At 39.6% G+C, this 14,283-nt stretch overlaps 1 protein-coding gene across 13 annotated transcripts in view; it reads left to right on the forward strand.

The window, feature by feature from the left end:
- LOC113459258 (zinc finger protein 804A) overlaps positions 1-14,283 on the forward strand; it is a 216,857-nt gene that overhangs the window by 107,167 nt on the left and 95,407 nt on the right. For all 13 annotated transcript variants that reach the window (XM_074548152.1, XM_074548146.1, XM_074548158.1 and 10 more), the window contains exon 2: positions 4,194-4,337. In XM_074548152.1, the coding sequence (XP_074404253.1) occupies positions 4,194-4,337 (144 nt within the window). The remainder of the gene's footprint in view (positions 1-4,193; positions 4,338-14,283) is intronic.

Genomic DNA, 14,283 nt, shown 5'->3' on the forward strand with positions numbered 1-14,283 from the left:
TTCAGCACTCCTGTAGTATTCTTTCTTTCTTTCTTTCTCTCTCTCTCTCTCCTGTAATGGGAGCACAAAGTCCAGTCTGGTTTGTGACAGCCCCTCTGTGAATAAAGCCTGCTTTTAATCCAATTTATCAGATGTTTGCAGTGGCATTTGCATAGGCTTAAGGCTTTGGAGGATGGAGAAGATGGATTTAGAGAAATAAAGCTAGCTGATAGATGGGATCACTTATTAGAGATCTTTCATATAAATTATGAAAAATAGCTACAGTGAATTATAGCTGTAGGCTTTCAGATAATAAGCCTTTCAGGAAAAAAAAAATGAAACTAAGTGACACTCAGTTTTGAGTTTTATTACTAGGCTGAATCATAATTCAAAATTCTTATAAAACTTCCAGGACGGTTTGCAAATCTTGATGAAAATGAAACTAAGCTTGATCATATCTAACCAGTTTGAGATTTTTGGCTGCTACTTTACTCCAGGAATATTCCTGTCCAGTAAGTTTCCAGATTTTTTCTGTCTGCAGTCCATTGCCTGCTGCTCTCAAGGTCCAGGGACTGTAATTTGTTACTGTCAGTTTTTGGGCAGTTATCCCTCATCAATATGGGCAGGGACAGGGAAAGCCTCCTCTGCCAAGGCAGCGCTCCTTGCAAAATGGACAGGAACAGCCTGGCAGGCAAAAACCAGCAGCTCTGTTCTCCTGTTTCCAGCCTCTGCTTGACGCCTCAGGTTTTAGCTTTTATATTTTCACATTCTGTGCTGCTTTAGTGTGTAGTTCTGAGCTCCATATTTAGGGGATGGTGAGCTCTCTGCACAGAGTAGGGAGACAAAACAATTCCTTCTCTGGCTGGGGACCAAGGACAAATGATCCAAATTTCAGGCCCAAGAGCATAAACAATGTGGACTGAAGAGAGAAAAACAACAAGAATGTGACTTCATAACCTAAAGCTGGAATTGGACAATTAAATCTTAATATGGAAATAGACCAGAACTTATAAAAGTGAGAGACCCCATGACCAGTTGTCCACTTTGTGGCCATTTGGGTTCATCTTGGGTGCAGCCTGGCTGCATCCACTGAGGCCTTTTAAAAAATCCCTGCTTTATTCTTTAACTCTGCCTAGTCTCGGTTCTAGGTCAGCCTGCACAAGGCATCATGTCCACCCTGAAACCAGACTTTCCCCACTCCCAGTGACTCTGGGCTTTGCTCACTGCCAGCAGCAGGAGCAGTGGACTCAGTCCCAGCCTGGCCCAGGGGATCCCAGAGTGACAGAGAATCTCCTGAACACCATCCTTAAGGGTGTTCTTAAGGGGGTTTTTGTGCGTGTGCATGTGAAATACTACAGGCTGAAGTCTCGAGCTTTGTCTTGCTGCCCCTGCAGAAATGGGGAAATTTAAAGTTGGATGAAGTTTAGTAGCTGCATAGGAACATCTGCCAGCAAAATATTATACAGCAGCAAAGGATGTGGATGATAAAGGAGTTATATAAACGTGTTTAGTGCTGTGTTATGATTTTTAAAAAACCTGAAAGGGAGAGGGTAGAAAACAGAGACTAGGAGAGGATTAGTGCATGCTCTGTGTGTAGAATATTCTTGGATCTTTTGGAGACTATGGAAAGAATAAGCAGAGGTGATGAAGTGTAAGGAATTCATGAATAAACCAGAACTAAGTCGTTCAGGGAGCAATACCTGAGGGAAGGTGTGCTAGGGCTCCATGTACTTAACAATGACCCAGTCAAAGGGAATAAGAGCTAAGTGTTGATGACCTTTTCCAATATGCAACAGTTGAAACCAGCAGAATGCAGGTGCAGAGCAAAGGGAGTGATGCTGGGAGTCACTTTCCTTGGTTGTACAGATCAAAATCTTGCACAGGTTTAAAATGTTGAGCCAATACAGCCATTCATATGTTCCCAAGGTCAGGTACTTCTGGTTATTGTCATTTAAAAGTCCCTTTTCCATGCATGATTGAGCCCCATTATTGTGTTCCACCCCATCTACGTGCATTTAATTTAGGTGTGTTGCCATTCTTCACTTACTTTGAAACTCTGATGTACTATTGTAATGTAAATTAACCCTGTGCCCAAAAAAAAAACCCAGCTGAAGGAATTTAGTGATAGAAACCCCAAGATCCTTTGTGGTAAAGTTTTCCATGGATTTGCACTTTCCCAGCCTCATTAATATGCATTGGCATGCTAAATGTAATTGCATTCAGGTTAGCTTTTGCTATGAAAAAAGTATTTTTTTTTTTCAAAAATGGTGCTTTAAGTCAAGGAAATCACCAGTGAAGTTACATAACTTTATTCAAGGTATTTCAGAACATTAGTAAGTCTTAGAAAAGCTAGCTTGAGGGTTAATCAACAGCATGGTGTAAGATCTTGATGAAAAATTATTCTTCAATTCACTGTTCTTGTCTTCGGATCCATCACATTGACTCTCCATATACATATATATATACATACATATATATATATATATATGTATGTATATAAAAGATGTTTTGTAGTATTCAAGAGTTCTGATAATTCCCCCAAATTCAGATTTTTCTTTTTTATGCTTTAATAAACCCACATTAGGTGTCCTCCCTTTGCAGACTGCAAGAATTACTTGTAAACTGTTTCAAGGGAGTGTCATCTCCTTAGGGGCTCCCTGCTATTTCCACTGCTTTTCATACATAACATCCTGGTAATACCTGAAGTGGTTTAAAACCTGTATTTTTTGCTAGTTGGTACCAAGAGCTAAATGCAGAGTTTCCAGGTGAAATTTCCATAGTGCATAAATGATATTTTCAAGTGAGTAAAGTATTGCTATTTCTTGAAATAAAATATTAACTCAGTTTGGATTTAAATGGAGCAGATTTTGTGAAACACCACTGTAGAAAAGTGTTAGGAATGTGTGACTTTGTCATGTGTCAGCCAATATTCAAAACACCACTCTGAAGTGACTTGTGCAATTCTATTAATGGACAAAATTTTGGTGAGGGAGTACTTCAGTTTGGGTATGAATCAACAGTGTTTGCTAGCAGTCCAATCATGCTGAATTATAGTTAAAGTGCTACTTTAAATAATAAGTACTTTCTGGATATAATTTTAATTTTATGACTACTGTTCCTCTCTCTTGAAAATAAACAGCATTGTTATAAAAATATTCTAATCTGATAAACATAAATTTTCTATTTCAAAGTCCCCAAAATACATTGGAAGTATGAGTCGTCAGCTGTGAAAACTGCAGCCAAATAGTCTTTTCCCCCAAATAACTCAGTTTTGGATGTTCTGATTGCAAGATTATAAGGTAGATATTACAATATCTACCTGAACCAAAGAATTCACAGTGAAGAAACTCTGAGAAATAAATCCAAGGGGGTTATTCTGTTAAACAATATTTGACATGTTTGGGATTTTGGCCTGAGATTCCATCCCAGACAGACTTGTCATAAGCAGGAGCCATGGCACTGTTACACATGCTCAGTGTTCAGCTGGTATTACACTAATCTGACATGACAGACCATTTCCATGCTCTTTCGCAACAGGCCCCCATTACCACCAATGCATTTAGGGAATTAAAAAGCCTTGTGTGCAATTTTCTCATAAATGATAAGCAGAGTTGTATGTGGTGCATTGGCTGATGTATGGTAAATAGAGATGTGTGTGTCTTGACATGGGATGGCAAACACCAAGGGATGAAAATATTAATTACATCTCAGCTGTGAAAGTGTTCCTCATGTTTCATATGTAGAGGCATTCAAGAAGGACCCAGTAGTTTCTTTAATTTTGTTTTTTTAATTTATTTTTTTAAATTTTTGTTTTAGTAAGCAAACTTTCTTGTAAAAACCTTAGAACTAAATTATTGTGTCTTTATGCTTATTGTGCTTGGGTGTATTACTGAGGAGCGAGGCTTGGATCAAAATGAACTTGAAAACAGCCTTCAGCATGATAAATATTTGTATTTAAATAGAGCCCAGGTAAATCCTTCAGGCCTCTGACAGAGCCCTGAAGGGGAGCTGGCAACTCTGTAGCAAACTGTAGTGTGCAAATGTTCATCCTCACAGCAGATCCAGTAAATATGTGCAGCGTAACACAGCAAATATGGGAAGGCTTTTAGTTACAGAGGTGTGCAAATGTTTACAAATATGATTAACTGCAGAGCACAAAATCCATTGGCAGCATCAAAGGCAAAACTAAAATTACTTTTTCCTGCCCCCTCCAGGATTATGCTGAAAAGAAAAACACGATAGCAAAAGCTCTGGAAGATCTGAAAGCCAACTTCTACTGTGAACTCTGTGACAAGCAGTACTATAAACACCAGGAGTTTGACAATCACATCAACTCTTATGATCATGCTCACAAACAGGTAAGGGAAATCTGCTCACTACTTCAACTTAGGAATAATGAAATAAAATGTCCTTCATGCAGGCTGGGAAATCGTATTTGATTACAATTGCAGATTCTGGAAAGCAAAATACACTTGGAAACAAATCTTACCGTGCAGATTTTACAGTCAAAAGATTCTGAGGTGGGAAGAAAGAGAAATTTGAACAGTTTAATATTGAAGAGGAGCAGGGAATGGTGAATAATAGTGAATAATATGATTAGAATTGTAAATGTACAATTTCTGTCTTACCAGTTTAATTTTTTGCGTAAATGCTGTGGTATACTTCAAATGTGACTTACTAGGGAAATATTTGTTGCAACAGATATGCATAAGAAACTTGACATACTCTTTGGGTAAACTTTTTTTTAGTGCAGATACAGTTCTGAAATGGGCTATGACTACTTAAATTAGTGCAGGTACAGTTCAGAAATGAGCTACGATTTTATTACAATGCACTGTATTAAAACCATGTGTGTCAATGAAAGGTTTCTGTGTGTTAGCTTTGAAGGATCCAGTATTTAGGCTTCTATCACCACATTGTATCACTTCACCTCCAAGCTGTGTGTCTCTCTTTGGTGTGATAAAAGCAGAGCTTCCACAGAATGAGAGGGGCAATGCATCCCAGGGCAACGTTCTGATCTGCAGAGGGGTTAAATCTATTTAATTCAAAAGGAAAGACAATGCAGCTTGACTCCCCTGGAGTGATGTGTACTGACAGTGTAAAGATATGTAATAACTGTACAGAAAATTCCTACATAGGCCACTCATCTGGTAATTATTCTGTACCTTTTCTGTTGTTTTTTTAAATCTGGTGAAATCCTATGGCTGTCTATCTGGATTGATTGCTTTTATTCTAATTGTATCTCCCTTTTTCCTGTTATTCTGCTCAGGGTGAGCATAGATAAGCCACTACATGTTTTATATCAGTATTATATAGAATAATGATTTGCTGTTCTTTAACACCAGTCCTTGAAACTTTTTTTCTCTCTCTCTCACTGGTGTTTTTATTTAGCCCATAATTTACACTGGCAGTGAGAGTGTTAGGTTTAGTTGGGAGAGCTGTGAAGATGTGGACCTCAGCAGAAACAGCAGTCTGTGAGAAGCTGGAGGGAAAAATACATATATTAGATGAGAAATTAGCTTCATTGCATCCTGTAGCTTTATTGTGAGCTTTAGTTAAAGTACAGCTGGAACTGATGCTTCAGGTGTTATATTCACACAGCAGCAGGTCACTGATGGATGGCAGGAAAAGAGAAGTTATGGGCAGAGTTTTCCCCACTTGACCTCACTTAGGATTTATATTTATTAATTTTTTAGTGCTGTGAAGCACTTTGAAATAATGAGAACCTGCAGGCTGCAGTCCTTGTTCCTCTATTCAGTATTGATGAAAAATTGATTTTGAAGCTGAGGTCAGGTGTGAGATTGAACAGTGTTTTGAACAGAGATTGAACAGTTTTATTTTTTTCCAGTGTTTCACATTGAAATTCTTGTTTTCTCGTGGCTTTGGGCAGGAGAGGGTGGGCACTGCACCAGCCCCTGATGGAGCATGGCAGATCCTGCCTCTCCATCTTTCCTGCAGGGGGTCTGTGTGTCTGTCTTTGCATGTGGCTCTGTGGATGGAACCATCCCCTTCCTCTGTTCAACATTCACTAGTCTAATCTCCCTGCTAGGAAATAAAACAAACAAAAAAAAAATTATAGTTTTCAAGTAAAAAAAATTGTATGGATGCTTGTTTGCCCAAAGTAAAGATTTTCACTAATGTTACTGGCAAATAAAACCGTTGATTCCTGAGATAAAATGTTGAGTTTAACTCTTCTGGAACGTGTTTGTTGTGGTGGTTTCTATTAGTGCTATGAAGAAAAAAATATTCCTCTTCCCATATTTTAGGTGTAAAAGCATATGCTGCAGCACAGGCTTGCTCTGATTAGCTCTGGTTTTTTGGGCAGTTTTAATAATCTTTAATAAGACCATGTGCAGGTGCTACTGTTCAGTGCGCTGATTTTGTCCTGAGACTGCCTACACCAATGGCAGAAGTTTTCCAGCAGTTCAGCAGAGGTGAGAGGAACTAGAAATGTGCCTTTGGATTCTGATTCCTATTTTTTATTTTCATTTTCTCTTCTATCACACCTTTCTGCAATAATGGACAGGAAAGGGAAGCACTTTAGTACAAAGAGTTTCCCACTACCCAAGGACAGTTGTGCAACCACTTTGGTTTCAGTGATCCCAGCAACCCAAGAGTGGTTTTTGTGTGATGAAATGGATGAAAGCTCTGCCTAAACCTGAGCTCACCCCAGCTTTTCTGAAAAGCCATATTTAATCCTAATTGTGCAGTCTGTTACCACACCATCTAAGCCATGGGAGGGTTTGGCAGAGAAAATGTTCCCAACAGCTCCTGTACCTCAGTTCTGTTGTAGAAGATTTTCTTTCCATCCAGCCAAATGTTGCTAGCACAGAGAATTTACAGGGTTTAAACCAGAAGATTTGTTATGTGGGTTTCCTCCATTGACTGGGAGGCCCTGTGCTGTCACTGTTGGTTGTGTTTCGATTTGTTGTGTCTTAATAGCTTCTGGAACACCCACCCTGAGGTAGCATGAGCACCTTCTGAGCAGCCCAGAAAGAAAGAACAGAACTCAGGCAAAGGCAATTTTATTTCCTAGGACCTGAAGGAGTTTAGTGTCTCAAGAGCCCCACTGCCTCTGTTAGTGCTTTCCTGTCTTTAGCTTTTTCAGTATTGTTTGGAGAGCACATCTGCAGCCTTTATGAAACACTCCAGCAGCAGCAACTTGCAAGCAGTCAGTGGTAATAGAGAAAAATGAACTCTCTGCTTTGCTTTGAAGGCTTAGACAAAGAAAAAACACCCCTAGCAAAATAAAATGGTGGTACCTATAAAAGCAGCAACGTTCTGAGCTCAGTACAGAGAGGTGAGTAACTAAGGCAGAACTGCTATTATCCAATATAGTAATGAGGGATTGCTGTCTGATGGTCTAAACCCACAGAATGTGGGATTTGAGACCCATGCCAGGGCAGACGTGTGTATGGCTCTGTTCAGCATCTCCTCCATCTCTGGAAGGAGCTCTGAAGTGCTGAAAACCCCTGCCCTGAGACACTGAGGGTTTGATAAATGCAGCTGAGCATTAAACCCTGAGGCTGTGAGCGACCTCCCTGCCACAGCTGCTTGGGCTTGGTGACCTGTGCTGTCCTGGGCAGGAAATGTGTGCCACACAGCTCAGTCCCCTGTGCCAGCCATTCCTCCATAGGCTTTTGTCACTACAGGAACAAAGGGGGTTTCAAAGTCTCCATCCCAGAACTTCTGATTAATCACCCAACACCACAGCAGCACACACAAGCTTGGTGTTCTCTGCCCTCCCAGGAGGACTCCTGCAAATACCAAACAACAACAATAACAGCAAAAGCTGTGATGGAAAATAAATAGCCGTAATGTATTTGCATCTACAGATGAAAATACAATCAATTAAGTAAATTAGAAGCAGGAAGTTTTCCCCACAGAACCTTAGGTCATTTCTCAAACTGGTTCTCTCGGGCTGAAAATGATCACTGTGCTCTAGAAATGTATTTAAAATTGTACACAGGGAATAATGCACAAATTATGCAGGAAGACTAAATTAGTACTTGTCCCCTTTCCCTGTTCCAGACACAGACTTCTCCTGTCCACATTTTTCTCCTCTCTTTACATCTTTTTCTTTCCACATTTTTTTGACATCAGTGCCAAGTAAACTGGAGATAATCCCTATTCACAGTTGAGAATTTCAATCCCTAGTCAGTCAAAAGTCCAAACTTGAATAATTTTCATGTGTTTGAATAAATATTTTGTGGACTATGGATGGAGAACAAGAAGTTTGGAAGTGGAAAGGTGTGATTAGATGTAACAATAATATAACCCCCATCCTTTTACTAAACCTGTACCTCCTATGAGTTACAAGGCATGCAAGGTATAAATTAAAAGCAATATAGCACATTTGGGATGCCCCTATTCCCAGCAAAGATAATTGGATGTTAGCAGTTGTTTGAGCCTGCAGTTTGAAAACAAAGCAAGGAATCCTTATAGTCATCATTACAGCTCTTTTTAAAAGCTCTCAGTGCAGAGTTATTCCCTCTGGAAGAGAAAATCCCCATCTCTTTTCCTTGGCTGGCACCTGCAGAGGGGGCACTGCAGTGCATCTGCAGCTCCTGGCACAGCCCAGGAGTTGGTGTCTGTTTGCAGGGAATGGCCAAGTGCTGAGAGTGATACAGGATGGGAATGAGCTCCTCGCTGAGAGCCAGCAGTATGTGATGCTGTGTTTTCTCAGGCCTGCTTTGTGCAGGTTAGCTTCCCCTGGGGCTTTTGGAATTGGACTGTGCCAGAGGCAAGGCGTTGTATGCAATTTCTGAAATGTGGAAATAACAATTCTCAAAATACCCTGTTGTCTTCTAGAGCACTATGCCCAGAGCTTTGGTGTAGTGCAGGATAAAAACGGAGTTTCAAGAATTTCCTGTCGGTTTTCTTCATGAACAAAAAGAAAAAGCGAGGTGTTGTGTGTCAGATTTCAGGCTAATGTTCACTAATAAGAGATTTCATGAAATAATCCTGCTGCTCTTGGATCAGGGAAGTGCCTTGCATGGCTGAGGGGTGGCTGCATTTCTGCAGGGACACTGAGGGAAGGGCAGCAGGACGCAGGTGCAGTCCCAGACAGCATGACCCTGGCAGGGAAGCACTTGCAGTGCCATTTATTTTCATTCCTTGCAAGGGAAAATAATTATTTGCAATGCGTTTCAATATTTATCTTTCTATTTTTCTTTGAGGCTAAGCGACTTATTATTTTTAATATAACAGGTCGGGTTATTGCAGCTGAGTTTTCTGCAATGAGGAAATTTTATATTCCTTCCCTTACTTTATCATGTTTCTCATGTTAGAGAGCTGCATCTTGGTGTGTCCTTGTGGGCAGGCAGTCATAACTACCCAAGCACAGAAGAAATTCAAACATTTTGTGTTTGAATCGATCCTGTGTACTCCTTCCTTACTGTTATTGCTTTCCCAGAATGTAACTTGGCACGTCTCCCTATATTTCTTTATTTTCCGCCCCTCAGGAAAACCTACTCATCTTTGTAGCCTTTTTAAATATTAAGGGAACACAAACAAATGTTCAGCTGTGCATTCATATACATAGATGTTTTTGTAATGCACATACAGCCATGAAATGAGCACCCCTCATGTACTCTGCTGTATCACTCTATTGGTTTGATTTTTTTTTTTCATTAAGATGGATCTTTAGTGGCTGGATTGGTGGTTCTTTGGGTTTTTTGAGGTTTTTTTTTAAAGTGAAAAGCTTCCTTTTAGGTTTTAAGCACTTGTGCTGGCATTAATGTTAATAATGGTCATCGCCAGGTCTTTTAATTACAGCTCAGCACTGCTGGGAGCACTGGAGCTGAGCTTTGTGATAGACTTATGCTGCCTTTTCCAACTCCTTTAAATAATGAAAACAAACAAAAAGCCTTCTGCTGTTAGTGTGAAGGGAAAGGCAGAAGTGCCAACACGACAAGAGCCCTCTGGGCCATGAGGAGATTGAGGATCCCACTCCTCTGAGATGTGGGATGTGTCCAGAGCACACAGTGGGACTCTTTATTCCACTTTAAAGAATGCATTTTAAAATTAAATAGTTAAGTTCTCTTCTTCATGAATATTTCAGTATATTAAGAGAGAAACTTCACACACTCTTTCCTGGATAAAAGAAAAAAAAATATTTTTTTTATTTTGCCTATAAAATTTAATCCCAGCACTTGGCTTCTTGATGGGTATCAGTGTAACAGAGTAGTTAGGCATTCTTTACCTCCAAACTTGTACTGATGGGTTAGATGAGGATATTTTTGAGTAAAGTATTAATCCAGCAAAATCCAATTTTGTTGCCAATGAGTGTTCTGCTTTCTCATTACCAGAAAAAAAAAAAGACATATCATGATGTCCCTGCCACAGTAATTACAACAGAAAAGAATACTGTGTAACTTTTTCTGTTTTCATGTTTGGGAAATTTGATTCTGTAATAATGTTTGATTAACTAATTGACTTATTTTTTTTTTTTCTGAAGAAGTGTTTTTAGAGCAAACACAATTACAGCAGAGGAGTAGATACCCCATCTGTCCCACTAATAGCCTGCAAACAGAATATTAACCCCATGCACTGACACTACTGATTCCATCAGGAACCTGTTTTTTACTCCAGGAGGAGCCTTAGTCAATGGCAAAATAAGAAACTTAGTATTTATCCTCATTTCTTTATTTTTTTCCTGGTTTTGAATTATTGCAGCCTTCTCATTTCTGTCCTTTTCAATATCCAGATCAGCCCGATAACCCAATAAATAATTAACATTAAATTCCCATGCAAAAAAAAATTTACAGGTTTTCTTTTCAGCTGCACATTGCTCATTTATTTTCCAAATTTCGATTGTCACTTCAGTGAGGGGAAAAAACTTACAGCACAAATGCAAAGCAGGAGGGAGGGACAGGAAGAAACATTGTTTGCTTCATACATCCTCAATGTTCCTTTCCCTGGCACGTGTTTGTACTGCTGTGAGGTTCATCCTTTTATTTCAAACTCTATTAATATATTTCAGTCCAACTTGGTCTTTTTAAATCAGTTCATGAAAATTTCTTCATAAAAGTGAGCAAAAACTTGGGGCTAATTTTTAAACTTTGCTTTACCATATCAGAATCTATCAGTTTTCTGCTCTTTGGCCAGCACTATTGCAGAAGTACTGGGTTTGTGTTCATCATATAAGATAAGAATGGATACAATAATTAGAGCTTGAAGATAGGAAAACATACAGTATTTTAGTTCATGATTCTGATTGTAATGCACCTTTTGACATACAGTGTTTTGATGGGGAGAAATTATTAAAAACTTGTGCAAGCATGGAGATCAGATGATGGTTTACCTATCACTCACTCAGTTGTATCAGGCAATAGATGAGCTAAGCAATTACCAACAAGAAAAATACTGCTTTTTATTTCTCTTTATGCTTTAACAGAGTCAGTCTTCCACAGTTAATTAAACTTCACTATGGCTGCAAAACTCAAACCAATCAGCAGAATGCCTTTTCTGCAGTTTTCAGAAATTCTAGATGCAGTTCCACTGCTGTCCTGAAAGCAATCAAGCAGATTGTAGATTAACTGTAAGTAATGAATAATATGAAAAGCATTTTGTTACTCCATGGTTTTGAGCTGTTGAGTGATCAAAAAGAAAGGGAAGGAAAAGCTAATACATTAAATTCTGTAGTAGTATATTAAATTCTGACCCCTCAAGGTGAACAATTTCTTACAAGATGATCTAATTTGCTAAAACAATTAAGTGGTGTATGCCAGTGGTTAATACTCTGTGCCTGATCCTGCAAAAGCCACCTTGTAGTTTCCTATTTAGGAGTTTCAGGTTATTCTTTTCCCCTCTGGGAGCTCTGCCACTATTCCACTTCATGCCCTGCAGTTTGTGCATGCTGGTTTCCATGTGAGAGCTCATTCTTCTCTGGGAAGAACTGAGCAACCTTTTCTGCACAGACCACAGCCATTCTTAGGGCAACCACTGCAGTCTTTGCTGATCCTTGCAAAATCAACCCTCCATTCAGCTCAAAAAAAGCCTGTTCTTTTTTTAGTGGTAGCTCTGACCTGTTGATGGAACTGAGCGTTGCAATCAGAGCTGCCTTTTGTGAGGAGATGTGACAAGGCAAACAAACTGCATGGGAGTGGGAGAGCTCTTCCACCAGCCATGGCCCTGCTGCTGCAGCTCCAGGGTGAGCTCCTCGTGGTCATCTGCTGGTCAGGAAAGGCTCTAAGCCTAATTACTGATGAATGCCTAATTACTAGAAACAGTCACGTCTTCAAGCTCCTAAGTGTGACAGTGTTCACAGGGGTGTCAGGTTGAGGGAAGAGACGAGGATCTGACTCCATGTTTTAGAAAGCTTGATTTATTATTTTATGATATGTATTATATTAAAACAATACTAAAAGAATAGAAGAAAGGATTTCATCAGAAGGCTAGCTAAGAATAGTAAAAGAAAGAATGATAACAAAAACTTGTGGCTTGGCTCTCTGTCCGAGTCAGCTGGACTGTGATTGGCCATTAATTAGAAACAACCACATGAGACCAATCACAGACCCACCTGTTGCATTCCACAGCAGCAGATAACCATTGTTTACATCTTGTTCCTGAGGCCTCTCAGCTTCTCAAGAGGAAAAATCCTAAAGAAAGGATTTTTCATCAAAGGTGTCTGTGACACCTAAGCCACTCTAGGGTTGTTCAGTGGAAGCTACAACATGAACTTGCATTTTCTTCTCTTTCTCCCCATGCTGCAGAGCCTCTGCGAGTTGGCTCTTGTTTCAGTTTGGGTTTTTAATTAGTGCTACAGCTCTACAGGAAGGGTCTGTGTGGCTTCTGAATTTAAGCTTTCCCCACCCTCATGCTGCAAAGGAATGAAATGAGAAAGGCTTAAATAAGGTGAGCATTTCAAGGGACAGATGATGTGGGCAGGAATGTGTCTCTTCTGTCCCCTGCTGACAGACAGGCAGTAGCCATGCTTGGAGAGCATTTCAAGACTCAGTGAAAAGCAAAGTTAGAAATGTAGCCCTGCCTTGTCCTGTTTGTATTTTGGATTGGCTGAGGTTTTTCCTTCATCTCATGGATACCATACACTTTTTCCAGATATAGCTCCTGGTTCTCTCTGTGTTTCACCCAATCTTGTTCTTGACAAACGTTCTTGATTATGATTATGTAAAGGACTTCTCAGTTTCTTCCAAAGTGTCCATATATGGCAGAGGAGTGGTTCAGCATCACAGGATTTTAAGTGTGGGTGTCTTTTGGTTGAATGATTTTAAAAATAAAAATTAAAAAAAATTGAGGCATTCAATCTGCAGAAGACCATATAAATACAAGCACTGACTGCATGCCTCCCTCTTGCAGAAATCTTTCTTTCCTTGAATTGTCTGTTCCAACAGTATGTTGCATCTTATTTTAAATTAGAACTGGCAAGAGACCCATGGTATACTGTAATATAAATTATAAATCACATTAATTCAAGTTCATTCATGATTAATGTGACTACCTTTAAATGCCTGGCTTCTCTGATGGCACTTACTGCTGTTGTCTTGGTGTGCAGTCCTGATACACATAATGATAACAAGGGAGGACACAAGTAAGCCCTCACCTTCCCTTTTTCAGCCCTGAAATTCAACCAAATGGAAAACAGTTATGTAATGAAAAACCTCCATCTTTTTAAATGCAGATTTTTAGTTTTTAATTTTAAACTATTTTTAAATTTATTTTTTTAAATATTAAGTTCTTGCTTGCACTGTCATCTGTATGCCACATCTGGTACAGGATCTCATTGTGCTACATGATTTATAACTACAGAGCAACATATCTGCTTCTTACAAATTGCTTGTAATGAGAGCTGGATGCAAAGCAAGAGACTGCCAGAGACTGGGTGGCAGAGAAGGCTTACAGCAGAACTGGAGGTTAGGGATCATTATTGCAGACTTTCTTAACACTCACAAAAGGGACAATATAGAAAAAAACTAAAAAAAGGGAATGAAGCATTCAAATGGTGCTTATCAAAGTCACCTTAGTTTTCAGTGTCTTTGCTAAGTAAGCCTCAAGCTATCAGGAGTGGTTCTCTCTCTTCTGTTCCGTGAGGCTGAGCCTGCTGCCACCTCTCCTTCTCTCTCATCTCCCTTTGCAGTGCCACTTCCCAGCCCCAGCAGGAGGCTTTTCTTCTGCGCCATTTCAAGACTCATTTCCTGCCTAATGAATCCTTCTTTTTCCTTTTGTTTAGATGAGAGTACAACACACGCTGCTGATGCAGTTTACTTCGTTCTCCTCCCTCCTTTCTGCCCACAGTTTTGCATTTCTAAGGAATACCCAATTAGTGCACTTTCCTTGGCACCG

Source organism: Zonotrichia albicollis, chromosome 10 (assembly GCF_047830755.1).
Source record: "Zonotrichia albicollis isolate bZonAlb1 chromosome 10, bZonAlb1.hap1, whole genome shotgun sequence".
NCBI lineage: Eukaryota > Metazoa > Chordata > Aves > Passeriformes > Passerellidae > Zonotrichia > Zonotrichia albicollis.